This window comes from Nelusetta ayraudi, unplaced genomic scaffold (assembly GCF_046127955.1).
Source record: "Nelusetta ayraudi isolate G7.1 ecotype Tasmania unplaced genomic scaffold, CSIRO-AGI_Nayr_v1 ptg000048l, whole genome shotgun sequence".
Taxonomy (NCBI): Eukaryota; Metazoa; Chordata; class Actinopteri; order Tetraodontiformes; family Monacanthidae; genus Nelusetta; species Nelusetta ayraudi.
Genome location: NW_027466098.1, coordinates 7,102,522 through 7,126,255, shown reverse-complemented (window position 1 = coordinate 7,126,255; position 23,734 = coordinate 7,102,522). Strand labels below are relative to the sequence as shown.

At 44.0% G+C, this 23,734-nt stretch overlaps 1 protein-coding gene across 1 annotated transcript in view; it reads left to right on the top strand.

The window, feature by feature from the left end:
• Positions 1 to 22,358, top strand: part of pafah1b1a (platelet-activating factor acetylhydrolase 1b, regulatory subunit 1a) — a 28,114-nt gene extending 5,756 nt beyond the window's left edge. Inside the window, exons 2-11 of the mRNA XM_076035985.1 lie at positions 287 to 632; positions 9,560 to 9,644; positions 12,180 to 12,254; positions 13,213 to 13,419; positions 15,392 to 15,560; positions 16,664 to 16,766; positions 16,868 to 17,096; positions 18,153 to 18,254; positions 18,375 to 18,531; positions 20,241 to 22,358. Of these exons, the coding sequence (XP_075892100.1) occupies positions 601 to 632; positions 9,560 to 9,644; positions 12,180 to 12,254; positions 13,213 to 13,419; positions 15,392 to 15,560; positions 16,664 to 16,766; positions 16,868 to 17,096; positions 18,153 to 18,254; positions 18,375 to 18,531; positions 20,241 to 20,314 (1,233 nt within the window). The 5' untranslated portion in view covers positions 287 to 600 and the 3' untranslated portion in view covers positions 20,315 to 22,358. The remainder of the gene's footprint in view (positions 1 to 286; positions 633 to 9,559; positions 9,645 to 12,179; positions 12,255 to 13,212; positions 13,420 to 15,391; positions 15,561 to 16,663; positions 16,767 to 16,867; positions 17,097 to 18,152; positions 18,255 to 18,374; positions 18,532 to 20,240) is intronic.
• The last annotated feature ends 1,376 nt before the right edge of the window (positions 22,359 to 23,734 follow it).

Sequence of the window (23,734 nt, the reverse complement as noted above, 5' to 3'; positions counted from 1 at the left end):
TGAGAATGATCAAAATTAACATTATAACGTGATGTGTATTGTACGAGTATTATACGAGTGTAATAACTGACTTGCGTCCCGAGTGTGTTATTTATATCTTCAGCCTTAATCTGTGTATGAGCGAACGCAGACCCGATGCAGCAGGGCTCTGGCCTCTGAACATTACCACCCCCCACCTTCCCCACCCCCATCCCACTCCCCCCCCGGCCGTCCTCATGCTTGCTGTCATGCATACCTAACACTGACTTTGTCTCTCTCTCTCCCTCTCCCTCTCCCCCCCTCCCAGATGCAGTGTAGACTCGACTGGTGACTGGTCTGCAGGCTCTCCGCTTCTCTCGTCCCTGGAGTCAGCCGCTGGTGGGGGGGGCAGACTCTCTGCGTTCCCCCGCTCTCTCTCTCTCTCTCTCTCTCTCCCCGCCTCGGGCCTCCTTGCCGAACGGAGCAAAGCGCCCACCACTGGAGTACGCGGCACCGCCCACCCCTTAGCTCTCGCCCCTCTCGGATCAGCGTAGCTCATCTCCTTGCCCAGGAGAGCGCAGCAGCTGCGAAAGACTCACCTCCTGCCTACTGACCCCTCCCAGCCCTCACTGCCCCGTCACAATGGTGCTATCACAACGGCAACGAGACGAACTGTAAGTTGCCATCACACCTTCATCATGATACTACGTGATATATATGTGTATATACATTTACATTTCATGGATCCACTCACGAGGGGTTTAAGTGGCTCGCCTTTTGTTGTTTCACCTCAACACTAAAGTGGGTTGCACAAACTCAGTCACACAGAACAACACGTCCAGTAAAACCACATTTTTGTGTCTGTGCAAATTTAAAGGATTGGAACATGTTTTAGGGTTTGTTTTCGTCAGCACAGCCCCAGAATTGGTCTAATATTTAACACAAACATTCGCGACCTTAGTCATTACAGTGCATGCAATGATACCACAACAAGGTTTTTACCTCACAATAGGCCTCTATGGAGCACTTGGCAGTGCCAAAGTTAAACTAGCCTGATCCTAAAACATACAGGACAAGTGCAAAATGACCATAGACGGTGGTTCTTGTCAAAAAAAATAATTGAGGAACCATCGTATCTCAGTTTCTTTTGACAGTTTGAATTCATGACTAAAGGTCGCCACACTTCAAAGCCTTGCGTTATATTTTGTCCGTATATTAGATATCTTTCTATGTCGTTCAGTTTATAGGAAATTGCATATATTGTATTTATTTGTTGCATCTTCATTTCAAAAGACTGTAACGAGCCATTTATTTGTGTTTTGTGAGTGTGAGGTATGCAACTAATGATCCCTGCCAGAACCAGATAGCCGCTTTGTTTCTGCAAAGTCATACTTTTGCTAACGGACTGTGGCAGTGGCAGTATTCTAAGCTGAAACATATTTAAAAGGCAAAATGGACTCTAATGGAGTGACATGTTTTTGTAAAGCCATGCAGTGACACTGGGCATGTGCTATTTACATTTTCAAAGAGGTCTATAAATAGCTCATAAATTGGCCTGTTAAGCGAGCTCATTTCATATTCCTATGGCCAAGCACAGACTCCAGCAGAAAAACTAAAAACATCTCTAGTGATGTTTTTATCGCGGTGGTTAATTCTTGTTTCCTGTCAGTTTCACTGTTTTTTTGGTTTTTTGGTTTTTTTTTTACATTTACTTTCTACTTCTTGTTTTTTCCACTTCAGTTGGAGAGGTAAAAAGGTTTTCCTCTCGAAATCAGTTCATTCTCTCATTTTTTAGTCTTTTTTTTAGTCTTTACAGTTTCTTTACAGTTTCCTCTCGAGCGTGGGACTGTAAAATCAGAAACAACACTAAAACAAAACATTCCATTGGCCCATTCGCCCTCATCGGTGTTCATATAACCCTGATGTACTGAGGATGCGTGAAATGTACCTCTTCGCTGCGTGACAACAAATAGTCGCCCAAACAAAAGCTGCCAGCAAAGAAGCAAAGGAAGACGTATATGCTGTGTATTTGATAGTTGTAGGAGCAGCGTTCTTCACACTGCCATGTTTTTCAGGTGGACGATTAACCCCTGAGACAGCGGGGGAACATTTGAGGTGGATCGATTTGAAATAGAAAGTCATAAGAAGGGAGCGGGGGGGGGGGGGGGGGTTCTCTCTAACAAGGCCCTTGGCATTCTCAACTACGCCTCTAGATTAGAACAGTGGGAGGAGTCTGTTGGTATGGAGCGATCTATTGGAATGCTAATCTTTCAAGCTGTTTGATATTCAGTGGAAGCGGCCCGGGACCCTCCCACCCCCTCTCTTTCCTCTGTTACACAAATCTTTGGCCCCCATGGCGAGCACAAAACTTTGGGACAGGCAATTCCAAGAATGGGTTGCATTCCTAATGCCATTCGAGCGGCGGCGGCGACGTGCTGTTGTCATTGAGTTCGCCGCTTTCCAAAGTGACCTGAAGATCTTGTTCCTCTTGCTGAATGGCTCTTTTTTGTTGTTGTTGCATGAAACCATATTTTTGACAGGTTAAATAGCTGTCGGATGAATGGAAATGAGGGTCATTTTCATAGGGCTCCCGTCTGTGACAGCATCGTTGTTGTGTGTTGTTCAAGGTGGACAATTTTTTGAAGAAAAAAAAAAAGGTTTCGTTTTGCTTGAATTCAAGCCTCTTTTGAACTCGGTTGTCGTCATTCTCACACGACAGGACAATCTGCGCTGACTTCACGGCGTGTACCATCAGGTGGTTTTCTAAAGAGCCTTCTAGGTGTTAAATAACAAGAAACTCTTCACCGTCCATTTAATTTTGCAAAAAATAAACAGTCATGAAATGGCTTTTATGAAGCCAGTGTGGAACATCGTATTCCAAAAAGAGAAATAATCTTTGTCCCTTAAACTGTTTCTGTTTTGTCAGCACAGCAGTCAGATGCTGCGATTGCGCGCCGTCTTCACAACAACTCTATTTTTTGTTGCGCATCGCCAATGAAAAGAACATGTGTCTGTTTTTCCAGGGTCAGGGGACTCGTGCCCTCTGGCAGGACATAAAAATAGACGGAGAACACAAACGTTCTGCTCCCCTGAAAGACCTGGAGGCGCCCATGTGCAGATGGGCCTTTGCTTTTGAACTGCATCCCTCAGCTTTCTCCGCAACTTAAGCTAAAAGATGGTTCATGTGATTTTTCTCCCCCCTCTCAACCTCTCCTTTTTTTCTTTTTTTTTCTTACTGGCGCCTCATCGGCTGAAAATAGGTGACATAAGAGGGCAAATAACCTTACCCATGCTGTTTAAAGGATAAAACCATGGCATTAAGCGATACGTGTATTTTCAAAGTGATTACAATGTACCGTTTTGTTCAGTAGACGCCTCAGCTTTTTGAGCCCAGTGTTCTTTTTCTTAAAACCATCTTGTTGTCATTTTATAATACTGCTGACAAGAATCGTTTTCCTTATTGTTTGATCTTATTACATTTAGTTTTTCATAGCTGGGCCTCCAAAGAGGCGGTGAATCAAAGGGTTGCTTTGAGTGAAAATTGAAGTGGCCTCCGGAAATCAGAACTCCAGTCGACTCGTCGGTTATTTCAGTTTTCCTCTGCATGGCATAAGAAGATATTGCAGCTTGTCAAAAATGATTCCAAAGATGGCCGGTCATTCTTCAGCCCTGTGATGTTCAACAGTAAAGTGTGAAGATCTTATCAGGCGGCACAATGAAGCTAGGCTGCACCAGTGTGCCAAGCTGTGCTGTGTACATGCATATGCAAAGTGGCACATGCAAGTAGTTTAGGTGCACTTCCTCTTCCACCCGGGCCAGTTGTTCTGGACCATACAGAAGCACAAATGCCCCCCACCCTCCTACTCCCCCCTGCTGGCCGGACTCATATTGCCCCCCCCCCCCCAAAAAAAAAACCTTAAGTTAGCTTAAGCGTGGTCGCCTTCACCACCAAAACCAGGCTCCGACATGGCTGAATTTGTGGGCCATTTGGATTCATTTTCTAAATGGTCAGCTGTCGCACATGCCAGGGTTTATTGTTTGTGCGACACAGTGTTTTGCAGCCATGTTGTGTGTCTTTGGCTTTGGCCTTTTTCAGACTTAATATTTTGCCCAATTGTTGAATGCATGTTTTATTGAAAGTTGCTAAACTGATTAAGGCTGCATTCAAACTGCAGGTGAATCTGATTCCAATCAGATTCCTTCACAAATCCGATTTTTAGGGCTGACTGTCCACATTGCTTTTAGCAAGTGTCCGAGTGGGATGTGGCTCTGTTCAGACTGGGCCACATTATTGACCCATCTGACAGGTTGCTGTAGCAACGACTTCGGAGCGGAGGCGTCGTCCAGCATGTGTAGTGTGTGACGTCATATAATTGTGACAGTGGCACTTGTTGCGATACATGGCCTGGAGCTTGGCTTGAATGGAGCTACCTCTCCACAGACTGACGAGCCAATGAGTTTCCTCCTCTGTCCAGGGACTGCTGCTTTCTACTTCTTCTGTCTGCTCCATTACGTTACAGCTCCACACCTCCAATGGTGCCCTCTGGTGTGGCGCATTGGCTCTTGCGTTGCGTAGAGTGACGTCACGGACAGTCAAAACCCATCGGTGTGTTTGGAGCTGTTCACACTGAGACGCATCTGTCCGAATGCCATTTGAAGCTACCTCCCAAAGGTGGTTTCAATTCATTTTGCAAAAATCGTATTTCATGTGATTTGTGACTGTTCGGACTGCAAAAGAGCCATCTGGTTTCAATCTGGATGGGCTGAAAATCGGATTTTGGCTGGCAGTCTGAACAAGGCCTAAGTAGTAGAATCGGCACAATAATTTAGATCAAAGTAAATTTAGACGTTTCTAAATATTATTCAAAGAACACCGTCTTGTCTGAACTCGATTGAAATGGACCCATTGTCATAGTGTTGGAGAAAGCAGCCAGCTTAGTGTCTTCATCACTGTTTAGTAAAATATGTAAACGCTAAACTGCCTTTCCAAAAAAAAAGGAATTTGGTGCACTTTTTGAAAAAAAATGAAAAGAAAACCAGACACAACTTGTGCAACAAAAATACTGTACAAGTTTCTGTATCATTTGATAAAATAAGAGGAAAGTCCAAAAATAGAACCTACAGACCCAGATGAAAGAGGAAGAAGCTGCTCCTGCACAGCCAGCAGAAGAGTTCTGCTACTTTATATTGACTGTAGTTTCGACATCATCTGCTGCTAATGCTGTTTGGAATACTAACTGTATTACAGGATTAAAACATTTCCAGGAAATTACTTTTCCTCTATTTACTCTGTTCAAAGGTTTGGTGCCAATTAACCACGTCATGATCAGATCACTTTCTTTTGCATCACATGCTGAACTTGAAATCTTAAATTAGACCAATGATGATTCAAAGAAAATTTGCACTTGCCAGTTTCATGGTTTTACATCATCAACGTTGTGATAATGATGGTGTGAGCCATGACTGGGACTGAAGGACACAAACCAAGACAACGTCGACCGACAAGTACACGGCAACCAAACTCCTACTTTTCTCCTGGACATTATTGCAGCAAAAAGATTTGGTTGTTTGCTGATGACGCTCTGTAGATCTTCGTAACCTGTGTCCTGATCAGTCCCATCAGTGAAGTGGAGCAAAATACCCGATTGGCTCCAGTTTTCATGGAAATCCATGTGCAGTGGAACCGTTACGCAAGGCCGTCATATGACTTTGGTGCAGCGGCCCTGGTGATGTTGTACTTGAAGTTATCAGCTGTTCCTTAGCTGGTTGTTAAGGCGGAGGAGGATTAGGTTTTGTAGCTGCCTACAGCCCCTCTGCTGCTCTCCGCACACCTTTTGGCTCGGCTAAATATGGCTCTTGTGACTGTCACACACTACCTCTCAGGCAAAAAGCGCCTGTTGCTTTTCTGTGTGCTTCAATGAAGAGTTTGTTCGGCCACGGCACCGACGCCCTGGTCGTGTGCAGTGAGACTGGACTCACCTGCTGCGTGTTCTTGGTGTTTATCCAACTCCTGCTGTTTGCGTGACTGAGCAGGACTGAAATAAAATATAATATAATATTATCCCCGTGCTAAAATACTGGCCCAAGTCATTGTTTGATGAAACTTATTTTGGGTTCAGTTTTGTTTTTGTTTTTCTGAATAACTGCCTTAGGGTGTTGATATGTTCATGTGACGCTAATATCAGTGACTGTGATTAAACATTTCTCGATTTTACTTGGCAGGCCTAGTAAAATTGAGCCTCCTCACATAGATATTTTATTTTAGGAGCCTTTTCAGTCCATCTCTAGCTCCACCGTGTGCATGCAAATGAAAGCTATTGTTTATTTGACCTTTCTGCGAATGGGTGAATAGGAAGCTAAATACCAATCCAACTGAAGAGCTGTCCAACTGTTTTTTGCCGGATGCCTCGTTTTAACAGCCTCTAAACATGTTATGTATTTGTGTTATTGTAAGTGTTATTCACACATTATGAGCAGTTTTACGGAAGTGATCTGTGACTGAGTGCGTCGCCACTAACCTGACCTGTAGGGGCTAGCATGCTTCCAATGGTGATCGGATACTGGGAAAACAAACAAACTCCACACAGAAGGATCCTGGGTGGCAGGACAGGGATTCAAACCTAGCTAGCCGCTACGCCACCAAACTACCCAAAAAAAGTTGCTTATGGTCACAACCCACATGATTTTTATCCAAATTTCAATCACCAGAGACCATGTACACAGTGTAGCTATCCTCATCATCATCTTGTGCCTCCCACTGAACTGCTCATAGTGTCGTACATAGTTGCAATGTCCTGAATCAGCACTGCTCCTCTGTTCTAAACTCGACTAATCAAACTACAAGTCGGTGCTGTTTGATTTGCGCATCACTGATGGTGACGACCTTCAGCTGCAGCTCAGTCTGTGTTGCTGCATGACGTGGTCTTAGTCAGTAAATCATGGCAGTCACCCGAAAATGCGTGGGACTCTGAGGTTTACAGGGTCAAAGGGCTGCTGCCATCAAAGGGCTGCCGATATTCAGCCATGGGTGGTGGGGTTAGCCCGTCGCTAAAGGGCTTTAGCTTTATTATCCAGCCTCTGTCTTTATTTCTTTGTCTTTCCGTTTGTCTGTTGCCCAGTGTCCCTCACGAGGGAACTTACTGGGATGTTGGATTAGGAGGAAGTGATGTCACTGAGAGAGACTTGCTGGACGCCTGCTTCACTTCTGCTTCCCAGAAGGATGAGGTCACTCTCAGGCCTCGCCATAACCTTGTTGCACAGGCTGCGTCGTCTTTCTTTCTCTCTCGCTGGACAACAGAGAGAGCAGCTGAGTCCCCCAGTAACGTCTGACTGACCTTAGTATCGATACGACCAAAAGTGAGAACTAGAAACCACTGATGAGTGCTGAGCAGGAAGAGATGGGACAGTGTTTTCACCCTTGCATTTGCATTGAAACATTATCTCATTGGGAGAGTATTTTAATGATTTAAAAACACATGTGCCTTGGCTCCTCTTTATATTATATTTCATCCCTGAGGCTACATCCTGGCCCTGCCCCCCCCTTTTTTTATATATCCCAATTTCCCCATCACGTCATCTAGTCGTGGGCTGCCAGTAACCATGGAAACCAGCTTGGTTTGGTCTCCCGCTGCCGACTACAGCGCACGTCTTTCCCTCCTTCTCCTCCCCTTTTCACGCAGCATTTGTTCTTTTGTTTTAACTATTCAAACTGTCGAATGAAATGTGCCTCACTCACTGTCTTTGACAAATCAAATGGTCGTGGCGATATTATTGAGGTTTACTCAGCAGTAGCTAGAGTTTCCTCTCATCTGTCCCCGCCTTTCGTCACCCTTTGAGAAAGAACGGACATTGCAATAACTGCAGTTTGCAACTCTGTGACGTTTGATGAGCTTTTTAATTTTTGTCCAATCATTAAATTATTTTAGATTTGGACTTTTTGCCTTGAAGAAAGAGGGCGTGTGAGCAAATGGAAATCGCTCTGTGCACCTTTGGATCTGCTGTCGTGCTTTACTGCGAATCCCATTTGGAGGGGAGGGAAGAAGAAACCTGTTTTGATATCAACTGATCTTGTTGAATCTTTGTGTGTGGAGCGGCTCCCCTCACCTGACAGCCAGCGCCCTACCGCCACCGCACGCACACTCATACAACCCCCACCTCCGCTTTTTTTTGTGTTTGTGTGTGGTGACAGGTTGGCCGTCCGACGAAACGATAACCTCCTGCTAACCTTGAGCTATAACCAGCCCCGTCTGGTTGTCATAGGGATTGCAGGTGGTCAAAGTGAGACTTTGGAAGGGGAGGGAGGGGTAATCACTGCTTACAACTGACCAGGAGGGCATGGGGGTGGTGGGGGCAGGGGGTGGGCTTGGGCTGGGTGGACAGATTGTGACCCCCCCGCCCTCTTCATCTTGGTGCCTCAGAGCCGCGCCTGCCTGCCTGCCTGCCTCCCTGCCTGACAGCTTGTGTGGGTTCTTGTGGCATTAATGGCAGGGTCGGCTGTGTGAAAACACAGCAGGGCTGCATTCAAAGTAGCGCAAGTCTACAATTATATTAAAAGACGTCTTTCAGACATGGATAAATGAGTTGTTTGTCCATCATTACACTGTGTATAAGCAACTTGATTAAAGGGAATTATAACAGACAGCAGTATTACCACAGCCTGATGAAAATCTAATTTTAATACATATCTTATATTATCTGGAAGCAGTGCTTGCTTGTCAATAAAGATCCTAAAAACAATAGAGCTTAAGATATTTTATAATCTCTGGTTATTCGACTGTTCTACTTCCTTGGCCCTGCATCAGTGAGAAGAGTTGCACTTCGACTAGATCCACTTTTTCATCTGCAGGCACGATGACGTCATCGCCATCTCCTGTTTCTCTTTGCAGTGCTGTAACCACAGTAGCAGCTTTTTAGGGCTAACGTGACTGAACATCTTCAAAGAAGTCTGTAAAGGTGCAGATGTGTTTCTCTACTGTGCTGCATTGACTATTCTTGTATGATTGCACCAGGTGGCACTTGTTATGTTACCACACGATGTATGTATGTGAGAGAAGTGCAAGTGCTCTGTAGTTGGAGCATTAACTGCTATGAAAGGTAAAAAATGGTCAAGACAAATAAGAAATAAACACATTTCTCTTTGCAAAATAAAGGTGTCTGTCTGTCTGCCTCTTTGGTTTACATGCATCATCCTGCCCCCCCGTCTTCCCTTTATACGTAGGTGGCTCTGCTCTGCTTTGTGAACTGACTGACTCTCATTTCCCCTCCGAGTCTACACTATGGGGAGTCATCCCTTCCCGTTATCTGCCCGAAGAAAGAAGAGCTCATTAAAAGAGAAACACAGAGAAGGAAGCTGTTTCAGGCAGCGATAGGTGTCAGTCTGCATCTCTGCGTCTTGAATCATTTGTATTTCACAGCTCAAGGTGGAACACCTCAAAAATCACGTCTTTGTCTGACACATTTGCAGAACGCGCTCACAACCCGGGTCTTTGTTTTAGCATATTCGCTCTCGGTCCATCACTTGTATTGTTTCTTAAGGCTGTTTAACAATTATCTTGTCTGCTAGTCAGACAAACTAATTACAGGGCCTCTTTGTCTGTTCCAGAAATCGAGCCATCGCCGATTATCTGCGTTCCAATGGATATGAAGAGGCATATTCCACTTTCAAGAAGGAAGCGGACCTAGATAATGTGAGTAGATCCGGGTGGGCGCCCGCATCCGCCAGGCCAATCATACTAATTTGCACCAAGAATGCGCCGTGATTTCCCACTTTATTTTTTCATTTTGGTCGACACGTTCACAAGTGTGACCAGGGGCACCTGCACCTAATTACGCTGGTCTTTTTGATTAGTGGGTCTCAGCCAAACATTGTGTACGTGATCTTGGGAAAAGCACTTCTTTATCTTCGAGGGTGCGTTTGAATAAGGAAACTGCTTTCCTTCATTACTGGCCCCATTGTTGTGCTGAATTGAACTTTGATGAGTTGTAACATGCTTCATAATGTATTTTGTGTCCCCTAAAGGAACGGAACACCTAAATAAAATAGATAATTAAAAGCACAACTATATGAACTGGTATAATTCTATGTATGAGCCTAATTATAGCTTATTAAAGTCAAACATTTAAACAATATTGTGAATTTAAGAACCCTCTTAGTCAAGGGAAAAAAGTAATCAGAATACTACTTTTCAATTAGCTCATACATTACGTTGTCTTGTTGCTCCATCAGGCCAACTTAATTAATATGGATGGATTTTAGAGATAGATATATATTTAAATCATCGATAGATACTTAAACCATCGCTAGGAGGAATATACAATATTTACAATTCAAATGTTTTTCCTGATAAGCAAGCTAAATCCAATTTGGGCCAGATGACTGATAGTGTTTGGCTATAGGATCCATTCTGGGTCCCTTTATGGCATCTTTCTCCCTTTGCTTTAAACAGAAAAAACCTTCAATTCCACTCCAACAGGCCCACTGGACCTCAACCTCCACAGCACCTCACAGAACATAGGATTGAAAATATAAAATACCAGCACATCTAAAATGTCTTCAGCCGAGTTCCTGGCCTGTAAATCAGTCGCAGTGAAGTTATTCCTCCTTCTGAAGCTGCCTTTGTTGGTCTCTCCCTGTTGCGCCATTATCACTTTCTGCTCACATGACACTCCATCCCCTTCTCCTCCTCCTTCGCCTCCGCCGGTTGAGAAGACGTTTTCTCACCCGTCATATGGAAACAGAGTAAATAATAGATGAATGACAGCAGGAGCAGGTGCACTCTTTTGAGTGTGAGTCGTCAGCGGCATACACATCCACCTCAAGAGCTGTTTTTTCCCCCCCCAATTATGTTGTCTTCATGTGGATGTTCTTTCATTCAAAGTGCATTTGATTCCTCAATAATCTTATTCTTACAGCTAATTTAATACAGCTTGATTGTTTAGTATGAATGATGTACACTAGCAAGTTTTGACATTGCAGGAGTAATTAAATGCGAAATTTTGAATTGCTTTTTTTTTTTGTTGCTTCATTTAAACAAGGGAACACAGGTTCTACCCACCGTCCAGCCCCTCGCCGGCTTGCATTGTGTGTTTGCTTGTGTCTTTGTGTTGGCGTTGTGGGCACCGTGTCCAGGCAGATGGCAGATTAGATGATGGCAGACTTTTTCAAACGGGGTTCCCCGCTCACCCCCCCACCATTGTTTTCCTTTCTCATCTCTGCGCCCCCCTTACTCGATGCCTTTGTCTTTCATGCATCACACATATTTCTCAAGAACCGCGTCTCGTCATTAGGAAGTGTTAAACGCTGCCGCCTGACTCGCGACACCTCCGGGATGTCCAGCGTTCGCTTCAAGCCCAGGCTGAGGAGTGAGCTGTGAAATCGGAGCGCAATGCTAATTTTCTCCTCGCGACTGTCTGTCAATGTGGGTTTTTTTTTTTTTTTTCTCGATGCTGCGGTAGTAACAGCTTCGAGGCATTGTCAAACACAGAGCCACGACAAAAAGCTCCTGAATTGCTTGGATGGAAAAAACGCTGAGAAATCAAATAATAGATTTAACACGTTATTGTCATCGACATCGGTTCAGTCTGGAGTTTTCATTTTAATTTAATTTATCCCCTTTAGAACTTCAGGTTAGAAAGTGTACATCACTTCTTTAATACAGTGTGTTTAGTGTTGGTATTGGCCAACGTATCAACTGGTGAGCGGTAACAGTGAAGCGGCGCACAGTGTTTGGGTTCTTCCTTGGCTCGCGGGGACGGACTGCCAACGGTGCAAGTCCGTTATGTAAAGGCAAAGGCCAGCTTGTGGCATTAGTGTGCAGGTGGAGCCAGGACTGTGTCTGGGGGGAGCGGCCCCAAGTTAACTTCCACTGTTGCCCCCAGTACTGGGTGTGTGGCTGTAAGCTGCCTAAGCCTTTCATGTCTGCAGCAGATTAGCCTGTGTGAGAAGGATTAGGACCAGGTTGTGGTGGGTGTGTGTGTCTTGCACAGTGGCTCGGTGTCTGGCACTCGCCGCCGGCCTCCGAGGGGCGTGCAAAATAAATTCCCCGTTCTTTCCTGCTATAGCCAAGGAACTCGCCACGTTTCCCCCGTGATACCCCCTCCCCCTCTCCCCCCCTTCACCCTCCCCTGCGGGCTTCACTCATAATGCGTCCGTGTCCCGTCATTGTGATTGGCTCGTCTCTGCACGTCGGCCTGATCGTTCCCGGCCCTCTTTCTCTTTGCAGAATGAAGAATTGGATAAGAAGTACGCCGGCCTTTTGGAAAAGAAATGGACTTCAGTCATCAGATTACAAAAGAAGGTCTGTGGGTTCTTGGACCTTGTGTCTTGGAGACACTATTTCCATTTTCAGATATTGGTTATAAACGGGGATGCCCGATCCTACTTTTTTCACAGAATGAGTACAAGTACTTGTATTTCTGTACTCACCAAGACCGATGCTGAGTACTTGATAAGGCCATTACATGGTATAGAGTTACTTAGATTTTTTCCCCACATATTAACATTCCTCAGCATGTCGTTCTAGAACGTGGGTGACTGTTCCAATCCAATACAAACACAGATTTACCCAAAATGGTCATATGCATACACATACAACTGTTATCAGTGTTGTGTTATCGGCAGTGTTGGCGAGTAATTTATTACTAAGTAATCCACTCCTGTATTTAAACTACTTTCTGAGTAACGGAGTAATGTAACGGGATTACTGTGGCAAAACTGGTAATTATATCGCAATTAATTTATTAATTCACAACTCCATTGCTTTTCTGAAATAATTTGCTAGGTAAAAATGTCTTATTAGCCACAAAATGTCTGAAATATTTGGAATTTGCACTTTGAAAACGTTCATTCCAAAGCACTGAAGCACTGTCACTTTATCTTTCTTTAACTAAAGTAATTTGTGATTAGTAATTGATTACTTATGAAACAAAGTAGTTAAAGAAGTGATTAGATTACTTTTTTGAGGAGTAATCAGTAATCAGTATTTGGATTACTTTTATGGAGTAATCCCAACAACACTGGTTATCGGCACGTATTTTGCAGTACAAGTGCAGTACTCAGTCCCGGTATCGGTGCCGATACCTATTACTGGTGTCTATATCGGTGCATCACCAGTGATAATAAAACGTTGCCAGACAAAATACGTTTTTAAGCAATCCTTCACCTCAACAGCCTACTTCGCATGAGTCTATTTTTCTCCCCTGGCGCCTCCTCATGGACACTTTGAACTGATCCACCTGCCGCTGCACTCGTGACAGGTGATGGAACTGGAGTCCAAACTGAACGAGGCAAAGGAGGAGATCACCCTGGGCGGGCCCGTCAGTCAGAAGCGGGACCCCAAGGAGTGGATCCCGCGCCCCCCGGAGAGGTACTCCTTGAGTGGCCACCGCAGCCCAGTGACCCGCGTCATCTTCCATCCCGTCTTCAGCGTCATGGTGTCGGCCTCTGAGGACGCAACAATAAAGGTTGGTTCCGTCTGCGAGCGCAGAGCCTTTTCCTCATTGGGTCATTGTCTCCGCATCCTCCTCTTCCGCCTCCTCCTCCTCCTCTTCCCTTGCGTTTCTTGTGTTTTCCTCGAGGCTTCCTCTCATCCTCTCTAGCTTGGGCCTAACCTGTCTCCTCTGTCTCGTCTGTTCTCCCCAGATTCCTTCCTCAAACTCCACAGTCTGACTCTGGGCTATTTTTGCTGCAGTGTGTCTCCGCCTCGTTGCACAAAGCCCAACTCTGTTTGTTCTGCATATTTTATTCATGAGACAATAAGAGACACATGTAGCTTTACCCGCACAGTGGGGATCCCTCTCTCTGTTTTGGCATCTCCCTGCCTTCTTCCGACCCCGCCCCTCCCACTGCAGCCCCCTCCTCTCTGCAGCCTGCTTCATTTATCTTCCACTTAAGGCATCAGCGTCCCGCTGTGAACTCCCTCCGTCGGAAGCGTTCTTCCTTCTGGTGGAAGTATCTCAGTATTTGCGCCTCTCCTTTGGCGGCTGCATGGTTTTTGAGCGGCCCGGACCGGACCGGCCCGGCGCTCCTGGTGCCCTACTTTCTTCTTCCTCAATTGTTGCTGTTAAATTTTTAACAGACACAGTTAATGTGTTTCCTCTCCTCAGCCGACTGAAAGGGTCACCAGCCAGCACGGCTGTCTGGTCGTATTAACATTGTGATGTATAATTTAATTATGATAATATAATAATGATGTGATATTTAATTTATTCGACCTGAGGTTTTATTGATCATTTTAATAAGATAATGGACAATTTAGTTTAGGGTAAATCATTTGTAATTAAAGACCTTGAATAGTAAATAATAACTTTTAGTATTTCAAGATTTCTTTCTTTTCTTTATAAATATCCAGAAGAGGCCCGTGCAGATACTTTCTGCCTGCATCCCATCCTCAGTGCATCCTCTTGCTATTACAGAATGATTTTTTCCTGGAGGTCACCTCAAACCTCTCACATTATGCAAATCAGCAGGTCCCGGGCATAGCCGTGCGCCCACACTGAGAAGTCAAACAGAGTCTGCTCCATTTTTATCAATGGCGTCGGGCAGCAGTGGCTTGTCACAAAAAACAAAAAACAAAAAAAAAAAGTATTTTTGGCCCACCTGCATGTTGTGTATTTTTGTCTCCTGCCCTCCGTGTAGCTTTTTTGGAGGCAAGGCAGACAAAACGGAGGGGAGGGGCGTCGCCTGCTAATCCCGCTCTAGAGGGGAACTGTGGAGGGTTTATCCCTCTGTGATAAACCTTCTGTCTGTCTCTTTAGAAGCCACGGATGTAACAGCTTTCTTGGTCCAGAAAATCTGCCTAACTCTTAATGACCCCCACGCTCTGCCCACACTTCCACTCACAGCATGCTCCACTCTTGTTTGCTTCAGCCAAAATGTGGTGTGTGATTCAATATTGAGAACACACTCATCACTTAGAAAATATTATCACAACAAAATCATTTAGTATTCTCAAACTTACTAGTGAAACTGGATTGTTATACACTGTTAAAACAGGAAATGTCACAAAATGCCAGTCGTTTGGTTGACTTTAATTCCACCTTGGTTGAAAGAGGAGCGGCTTTGTGAAGGGAGAGCATTCCTGGACGGTCACAGATGGGTGGGACCACCGCTCCCCAAAGTATTCAAGCATGTTGACGCAGCCACCTGAGAAGCCGTCAGAGTCAGCAAAAAATAACTATGCAGCCTATCAGTTAAAACCATAACGCGTAGCTTAGCAGTTTCGCGTCGGCTCATACGTTTATACACTGGATTGCAAATTTCCAGTTGCCAATGCATTGTCAACTGGAAATGTGTGCACGCGTGCAGAATTCGAATAAATTCAAATGGAAATGGGGGATTTTGGGAAGTCATCAGAGGGGATTTCTTTGGACGCTGAGGTATTGCGAGCAAGCGAGACGACATGTTGGACCGACGTATGAATGTTTTGTCTTGCAGGTGTGGGATTACGAGACGGGAGATTTTGAACGCACACTGAAGGGCCACACGGACTCGGTACAGGATATCTCGTTTGACCAAACTGGAAAGCTGCTTGCATCCTGCTCCGCAGACATGACTATCAAGTTGTGGGATTTCCAAGGCTTTGAATGCATCAGAACCATGCATGGTAAGAAGACACAGCTCTTTGTCTATTTTTCCTCACCTTGTATTTCATTCGGTTCAAGAAAAGAGATTTGTCTCATCGTTGCCAAAATGGAAACATTAAAACCGTAAACTGACGTACACTTCAGCTCCTGCACCTTGATGATAGACGCACGTCTTGTAGGCAATCTTTGCACAACTCATCAGTGACATTTTACATCAATTTTTAATTATAAATCCTCCAACAAAAAAAAAATCTTCATAAAGTAGAGCTCATCCTTTCTCATTTTGTTGTGTTTTTCGTCTTCTACAAATTTCCCTAAGCGGACCAATAAAAGTAATTAACATGTTATTGTAGAACTGCCCCCTTAATGTTCAATCGTGACTCTGACGTGATGTGCAAATCCTTGAAACAAAAAACCCTGCCCAGTGCACACTCCTCCATTATCACTCCAGTTGTAAATGCTGCGAGGGATTTCCTTTTATCTCGTTCAGGGGCCTTTTTTCTGCTTCTGCATTGTAAATGCCAGCGGATGTTCCCTTTTTAAGAGCAGGGACCAACCAACACAGAGCACGGTTTAGTTCCACTTCCACTTACTTCATTTTATAACCACTCAACCTTTCTCCTCCTTTCATCCAAGCCCTTATTTAATAAAAAAAAAAAAAAAAAAAAAAAAAACCCACCCAACTGGTGAAATAGATTAGAGTTATTTTGTGTGGCAGATTAATTATCCTCTTCAGCAGCAGATAGCACTTTCCTGTGAAGCCGCTACCCATTATCACACACACACACACGCACACACAGATTTAAGCTGGCTTTTTCAAGTATACTTACAGTTGTCTTCATCTGTTTAGCAGCTTAAATATGGCCAAATGTCCTGGTAATTAGGCATCTCTTATTCTCAGCCGGAACAAAGCAAGCTCCTGCAAACTGGCTGGTGGTTTGTCATTCAATTGGCTAATGTCAAATCACCTGATGTTTGTGCTGGTTGTTTGCAGCTTGAGGCGTGTTCTCAAAAGCGTTGTTGATATATATTTTTTTCAATTGTATTCTTATAATCCTTTTCATGTTTTCAGGTATGTCAGGCTGAAAGCTTAAACGTCAGTTTTCTGTCTCCTTTCCTGCAGGACACGACCACAATGTTTCGTCTGTAGCCATCATGCCCAACGGGGATCACATCATTTCTGCCTCAAGGGATAAAACCATGAAAATGTGGGAGGTGGCGACTGGGTAAGGACCCTCATTTTCATTTAAAAACCAAAAAAAACCAAAACAAATTACTGCATTGTAGCTACGTGCTAACCAACTGATTCATTTTTCTTTGCGTTTAGCTACTGCGTAAAAACCTTCACTGGCCACAGGGAGTGGGTCCGGATGGTGCGGCCCAACCAGGACGGCACGTTGGTGGCCAGCTGCTCCAACGACCAAACGGTGCGCGTGTGGGTGGTGGCTTCCAAAGAGTGCAAGGCCGAGCTGCGGGAGCACGAGCACGTGGTGGAGTGCATCTCCTGGGCCCCGGAGAGCGCCTCCCCCACCATCCTGGACGCCACGGGCTCCGAGGTAAAGGGCGGCACGGGGTCCACGGGCGTACGCACTTCAAGGGTGCTGTTCAGTTTTATAGGCGGCCAGAGTCTTGACTTTCCGCACATGACTAAGTTGATTTCAGATGTTTTGTTAACCGGTTGCTCGCCGACGAGGGGGGAGGGGGGGAACGCTGTAGTAACCGCACGGCGTCACACTCGTGGCGTGGTCACGCGTCACTGTCCCTGAGTGACAGCGCAGCTCTTGGTTCAGGTGGTGCTTCGCGATCCCAAGCCAAACAACAAAGTTTCGCTTCTTAGCGCACGCGGCCGAGCCGCCGAGCCTCGTACGTCACAGCTCAGCCTCTCAGCCATGTGAGCCGACCGCCAGCTTGGAAATAAAAAAAAATAAACACAAGAGGCAGAATATCGGCATGACCTCAAGTCAGCCCGAGCCTCCCTCCTTCACGCCTTGTGATCTCCGGCGTCTTCAACTGCGGCCTTGTCAGATTGAAATTATATTTGACCCCTGCAGCAGTTGTCCCTGCAGAATCCAACAATGAAACAGTGTTTTATTTATTTATTTATTTATTTATTTACTTACTTGTTTGTTTGTTTGTTGCTGGTAAACCTGCACAGAAAGCATTGATTTGCAGTAACCACGCATGAGCATCGACAGCTGAAAAAAAGCAGCAGGATCAGTCTTTTGCAGTAGATAAAAAATAAATGAAATATAAATATTGGCAAAATTAATAATAGTAATAATAACAATAATAAGGAGAAGAAGAAGAAGAAATAAATAAAATGAATAATAAATATCTATCCAGATATAAAGTTTTTTGTATGGCATATGGATGCGTGTAGTAATCTGTAACCTTGATTGTAATATTAGTAGCTTTTGTCAGTCACTGTTGCGGTTTACAAATTTTATTTCCTGATGACACCCAGATAATTTACTGTCAATCCCAGTAATTTTTAATATATCGTCTTTGGAACTGATGCGAGACCGCAAGTCTGTTCTTTTGGATTTGTTCTCTTTCATTCTTGACCTTTTATCCCCAATAACTGAAGGCCTCTCTGCTTTTTGCCCGACCAGACCAAAAAGAGTGGAAAAGCCGGCCCCTTCCTGCTTTCCGGCTCAAGAGACAAAACCATCAAGATGTGGGATGTTAGCACTAGCATGTGCCTTATGACCCTGGTGAGGACCGTCGCATCCAGCTTCTCTCTGTTCCTGATTTGAGTGATTGTTTTCTGAAAAGATTGTTGCCTTCGTAACTGATGGCGGGCCTTTTTCTTCTTCGTCTTCTTCTTCTGACAGGTTGGCCATGACAACTGGGTGCGCGGTATCGTCTTTCACCCTGGAGGCAAGTTCATTGTGACCTGCGCAGACGACAAGACCTTAAGGATTTGGGACTACAAGAACAAGCGCTGCATGAAAACCCTGTGTGCCCACGAACACTTTGTTACCTCTATGGGTAAGAAGAAAACAAAAAGCTTGATCCTCATTGACCAGTTTCGCTACCTGACGTTCAGCAGGGGAGGGGCAACCCCCTTCTCGCGGGATGGTGGAGGTGCTTACAGTTGTAAAGACGCCCCGGTGTGTCCACCAGCAGTGCGCGCAGCGTCCTGACGGGTTGCTGGCAGCTCAGCTCGAAGATGGTAGACGAGCGCGTGAGGTTTTTCCCGGCCCGCCCCTCCTCTTCGCATCTCCAGCTTTTTCAGCAGATCAAGGCTCAGGAACTCTCCTGAGGAGCCTCTCAGCCAACTTCTCCTTGGCAGAGCCTTTGAAAGGCAGCGCACTTAAATCCTGCTTCAACCAAAGAGGATATCGCTGTGAGCTATTGATGTGATGAATTCTAAAGCAGTGCGCACAAAACAAAGGGCCTTTGTTTGAAATCGTTGGAGAGGGGAAAAAAGAGAGCTTTTTTTTATTCACATAGAAAATAAATTGTCACCAAAAAAAATAGTTCCATTGTCGTGCCAGAACAGCGTGCCTTTCCCTCGACATTCTGCAACTCTGCTCCTTTAAAGCCCAGTGAGACTGAATTTCACTGCATCGTTCAGCCTGGAATGGTTTTGATGTCTTTGCATTTTTGATTTGATGTTTATCCAACAATCGTGCTTGTTGTTTCTTTATCCCCCCCCCCCCCCCCCCAAACAAAGAGCGATACTGTGACTGCTGCAATCCTAAATCAATGAGGAGAATTGGATCTACTAAGGGAGAGATGGAGCAGTAGAGATCCAGTATTGGCTGCGTGCCCGTGGACTCACTTGACTGAGTTTCACTGATGCCTCAGTTTTAACAGCCAATATCACAGATTGGCTTATTTTTCTCTTGAGTCGTGACTCAACACAAGATCGAACTGGAGCCATGTTTCCACGACAATGCATGTAAATTTCAGTGTAAAAAATGTCGCACAATTGCTGAACTTTTCTTTGAGACGTTGAGACATTTTTACATATACATTTAAACCAGGAGTTCACACCAGCTGCGTTTTCATTAACCCTGGAATACTGGTAATGGAAACGCCCACACTTTGAAAAATCTCTCAAATATCGCTGGAAGGTTTTGACGCTCTCATGAGGTGGTTTTTCAGATGCATTGATAAAAGTATATCACAAAAATGTCGTGGAAACATCGCATTCTCGCGTCACCGGACGTGACGTACGTGGTCACGTGACCAGTTGACTTCAAGTGAAAATGGTGCATTGTTTGGACGGAGGAGGAAACTATATATATATATATATATATATATATATATAATTTTTTTTTTTTTTTTTTTTTTCCCCAAGTAATCAACGAGAAACAAATATATAACAATAATTCTTGACAGGAGACAAACAAAAGCAAAGGCTTATGCGCTTAGCACCATTCAATGGAAACACCTGCAAATCGCGATTGTACTTTGTCGAAATGTTAGAAATTTCTTAGAAAGCTTTTATTTAGCAAATTAAACTGTCATGGAAGCGCAGCTATTGTTGTCGACATTTGTAGCTGTGTTTGGATCTTCACTTTTTCAGTGAAGGCACCTCCACCAACAGCTGTGGATTCATGAACGCGCTTTTTTGCACAGTTTGGCGCAACAATGTAAAAAGCCTCTCCCCGTTTAACATAAATGTGTTGATTTTATTCTTTGTGTGTGTGTGTGTGTGTGTGTGTGTGTGTGTGTGTGTCCTTCCGCAGATTTTCACAAGGCCGCGCCCTACGTGGTCACCGGGAGCGTAGATCAAACATTAAAAGTGTGGGAGTGCCGTTGATTCAGACCTCGGGAGGATTGGACCACCAACCCCAACTTCCCAGGCGTCCCTCTCTGGATCCCACCCACCCTCCTTCCTGCCATGACCTCTCCCCCCTCTCATCCCATCTCTCTCGACCCCTCCCCCCCACCCCCACCTAACCTCAACCTGAATCTCACCCTCACGTCATCGTGTCCTTCCGGCTGCACTCACTCACTCACCACCGTGGTTATTTACCCATCGCTCTCTCTGGTCCAATAACTATTGTCCTTCTATGTAAATTATTCCTGGATGTAGATTGAGCTATTAAATGTTACACACGAAAAAAAAGTATTCTTGCATGGTAATCCAAAATTGTATACTGTAAATTTACATAACATCTAGAAGTACCATAGGTTTACCACGGGGCTGTCCGTCTGTCACGCAGCCTTACGGGCCACCTGAAGGCAGATGTTTTTTGACTGGGTGTGAAATGTAGGGCACTAAAAAAAAACCTTATAATTTAAGAAATGACAGTGTCTTTATGTGTAAGATTTCTTTTGTCTATTTTTTTATTTAGGATTTTTTTTTCCCCCCCACCCTCTCTCTGTTATTTCTCTTCCCTACAACTGTCGTAGTCTGTCGGTGCCTAGCTCGATGAAAACTTCGGAGAAATATGGCAGGGGAAAAAAATCACATATAAATGCGATGAGATGCGGTTGTCTGTGTGGGGCTCTGTTAATGGAAATAATCTGTAGCTTTATAACATCACTTTGCAAGTGTGCATACCATTTCTCTCTATGTGGAACTAGGTAATATTTTAATGGCTGTATATACCAATGTTTCAAGTGTGTCCATGGACGGCGGGGGCTTCGATAAGGAAAAAAGAAAAAAACAGCTTTGTGCTCTTGTTATGGTGGCGTATGAACTACTGCTAGGCTTTAGATTAATTTTCCCCATTTAATAACTGTGGAGCAGAATTGAGACGTTTTACCCTTCTTTTTTTTTTTCTCTCACAAGAAGCCCGGTTAAGACAGTGATATATATTTTTTTTTGTTCGTTTTTGGTTTTTTGCTCCCTGCCGGGCCATCAGCTCGGGGTCACAGTTAATGCCACAGCGGTGGTCATGTGACAGAGAATCTTTTGGACACGTGACTGATCCGTGTTGGCGGGTTTTTATGTACCATTAGAATTCTGTAACGTCAGAAGGTGCCCCCCCCAAAATGGCAGTGCACAAGATGACGAAACTCGAGCCAGGGGTGCAAACACAGCAAGACATGAGGTATAATGATTCAAAGGATTCAAAGTAAGCCCCTCCCCCACCCCGCAGCCCCCTCCCACCCAGGTTTGATATCTGGGATGTGCAAGGATCTCTTATTTCCGAGCGGTAAGATATAAGAATTTAAATGAAATGGTTTGAAGTTGTAAAGAGAAATCAGTTTTCTGTGAAAATATGAAATGTAAATTCTGCTTGATACCGAGATATTGGGCCATTTTATATTATCACATTAAAGGATGAAGTGGACGGAGATTTAGCATTACTTAGACGAATGCTAGCTGCAAACATGCCCGGTGATTTGTTGTTGCTGTTTTGTCTGATGCTGAGGTGTTTGTTTTTCTTTTTCTTTTTTCTTTTTCTTTTTTTCCTTTTGTTTCTTATGAGTTGGACGCTGAAGCCTGAGCAGGTGATGGGGAGGGGCACTCCAGGCAAAGTCCGCAGACCACCTTTTATATGTACAAAAGTCCTCTGAGTGGCTTTCCTCAAATCGTAAAGGAGGATGATTTTTTTTTTTGTTTGTTGAAAAGACTGGAAAATAACAAAACATGTCCATCTGGTGAGGAACAACCATTTCATTCTTTCCTCGGAGGACGAGGAGACGTCTTGCCTCTACCTGTAGCCGGCAAGGTGAAAGAATAATCTTGCACATCCCTGTTTTCACTCGGTCTTTGGTCTTTTAATGACGATCAAAGACAGTAAAATTAAATGACGTTGATAAATGCATAAGCTTATAATTTCTGATTAGCCTTTCCATTCCAATGCAGTTCTTGGCTAATAAAGAATTCCACTGCTTAACGCATCTTCTTATCTTTGCTTCTTTGCCTTGTTTTGTTTCCAATCTCCTGATATCCCTCTGTGTACTGGACATTGGTGACCTGCTTTTCGAGCTCCTGTTTGTAGCTACTGTGAGTCTAATGTGACCTGTTGATGTAGCACTGCTGCACGTGAGCCTGCATCAGAAGCAGAGCTGTCGGAACAATACACTTCAATTCTACTGATTCTTGGAATTTGTTTGAGATATTCTAGGAAAGTAATGTCTTCGTGGACTGAATGGGAAATATGCTCTTTGCTCAGAGTTCCATGATAATGCTGACTGTAGCAGAAACCAACAATCATTAAAATGTGCGTTCTGGATTCATCTACTTTTTTCTTGTTCAAAAATGAGGATGGATTAAGTTAAAATTGCTATGTGTACAAATGCATTTTTTTTTTATATAGCGTGGCCATTTTAATTTCCTCTTCTTACAAAATCCAGAGAATCAGAAAACTATTGAATCCTGACACCAAGAAGCTGCTATAGGTCAAGCAAATGTTAACCTGCGTTTGCATGTTGTTTTTTTGGGGTGGGGTTCATTTTTCATGTTGGGGCAACAAAATCATAGCTGATATGTTTTCTAATGTAATGCAGAAATTGGCCATTTAAAAGCAGTACTATGCATAATGAATGTTAAAAATGCAATTTTCACAACTAAAAATTATTTTAAACGTGAGGCCGTGTAGAAACGTCCAATAAAGCCATTTTTATTAGGTAGATGTTGATTGTTGACAATCCTAATGGTCCCAAAAAAGAGAGTTTACACTTTTCCAGATGTTTTAAATGCATATAAAAACAAACAAGTTAGGTAAGTCATTGAACATGATCGTTAGATCCAGTTAGGGTTGTGGCTGCATCTCCCCTTCAAAATGAAGCACTAACTAATTCCATCCAAACTTTTCCGCAACCTTCAGTGTCATCAGCCTCATGGGGTACAGACGCCAACTTGCTTGTTTCCCCAAAATTGTGAAAACTATTTCAGTGACGTTACCATCGTTCTAGGCCTGTCAGGGCCTTTGTATTTGGAGTACAATTTAGCGTTGCGAGTGAAAATACCTGTGCTGAATGTCTCAGCTGAAGCCAAAATATAAAGAGAAGTGGCTTGTGTTTGGTAAGAGAAGCCTCTTTTAGTTCGTCCAACACTTTTATCCAAAATTTTTGGTGAAATTTATGTGTCTTAATTAATGGACACACCGGACAATAAAATATACAATTAAATATATAAATTATACTACTTCTCTTGGACTTACTCAAAGAAGGTGGATCATCAACATTTGGGATTATGGTGTCTTGATGCTCTCTCTGGTACAGACTTCTCACTGAGTAAACTTTCAACAATATAGCTGGATGTCATTATTTTCAATACAAT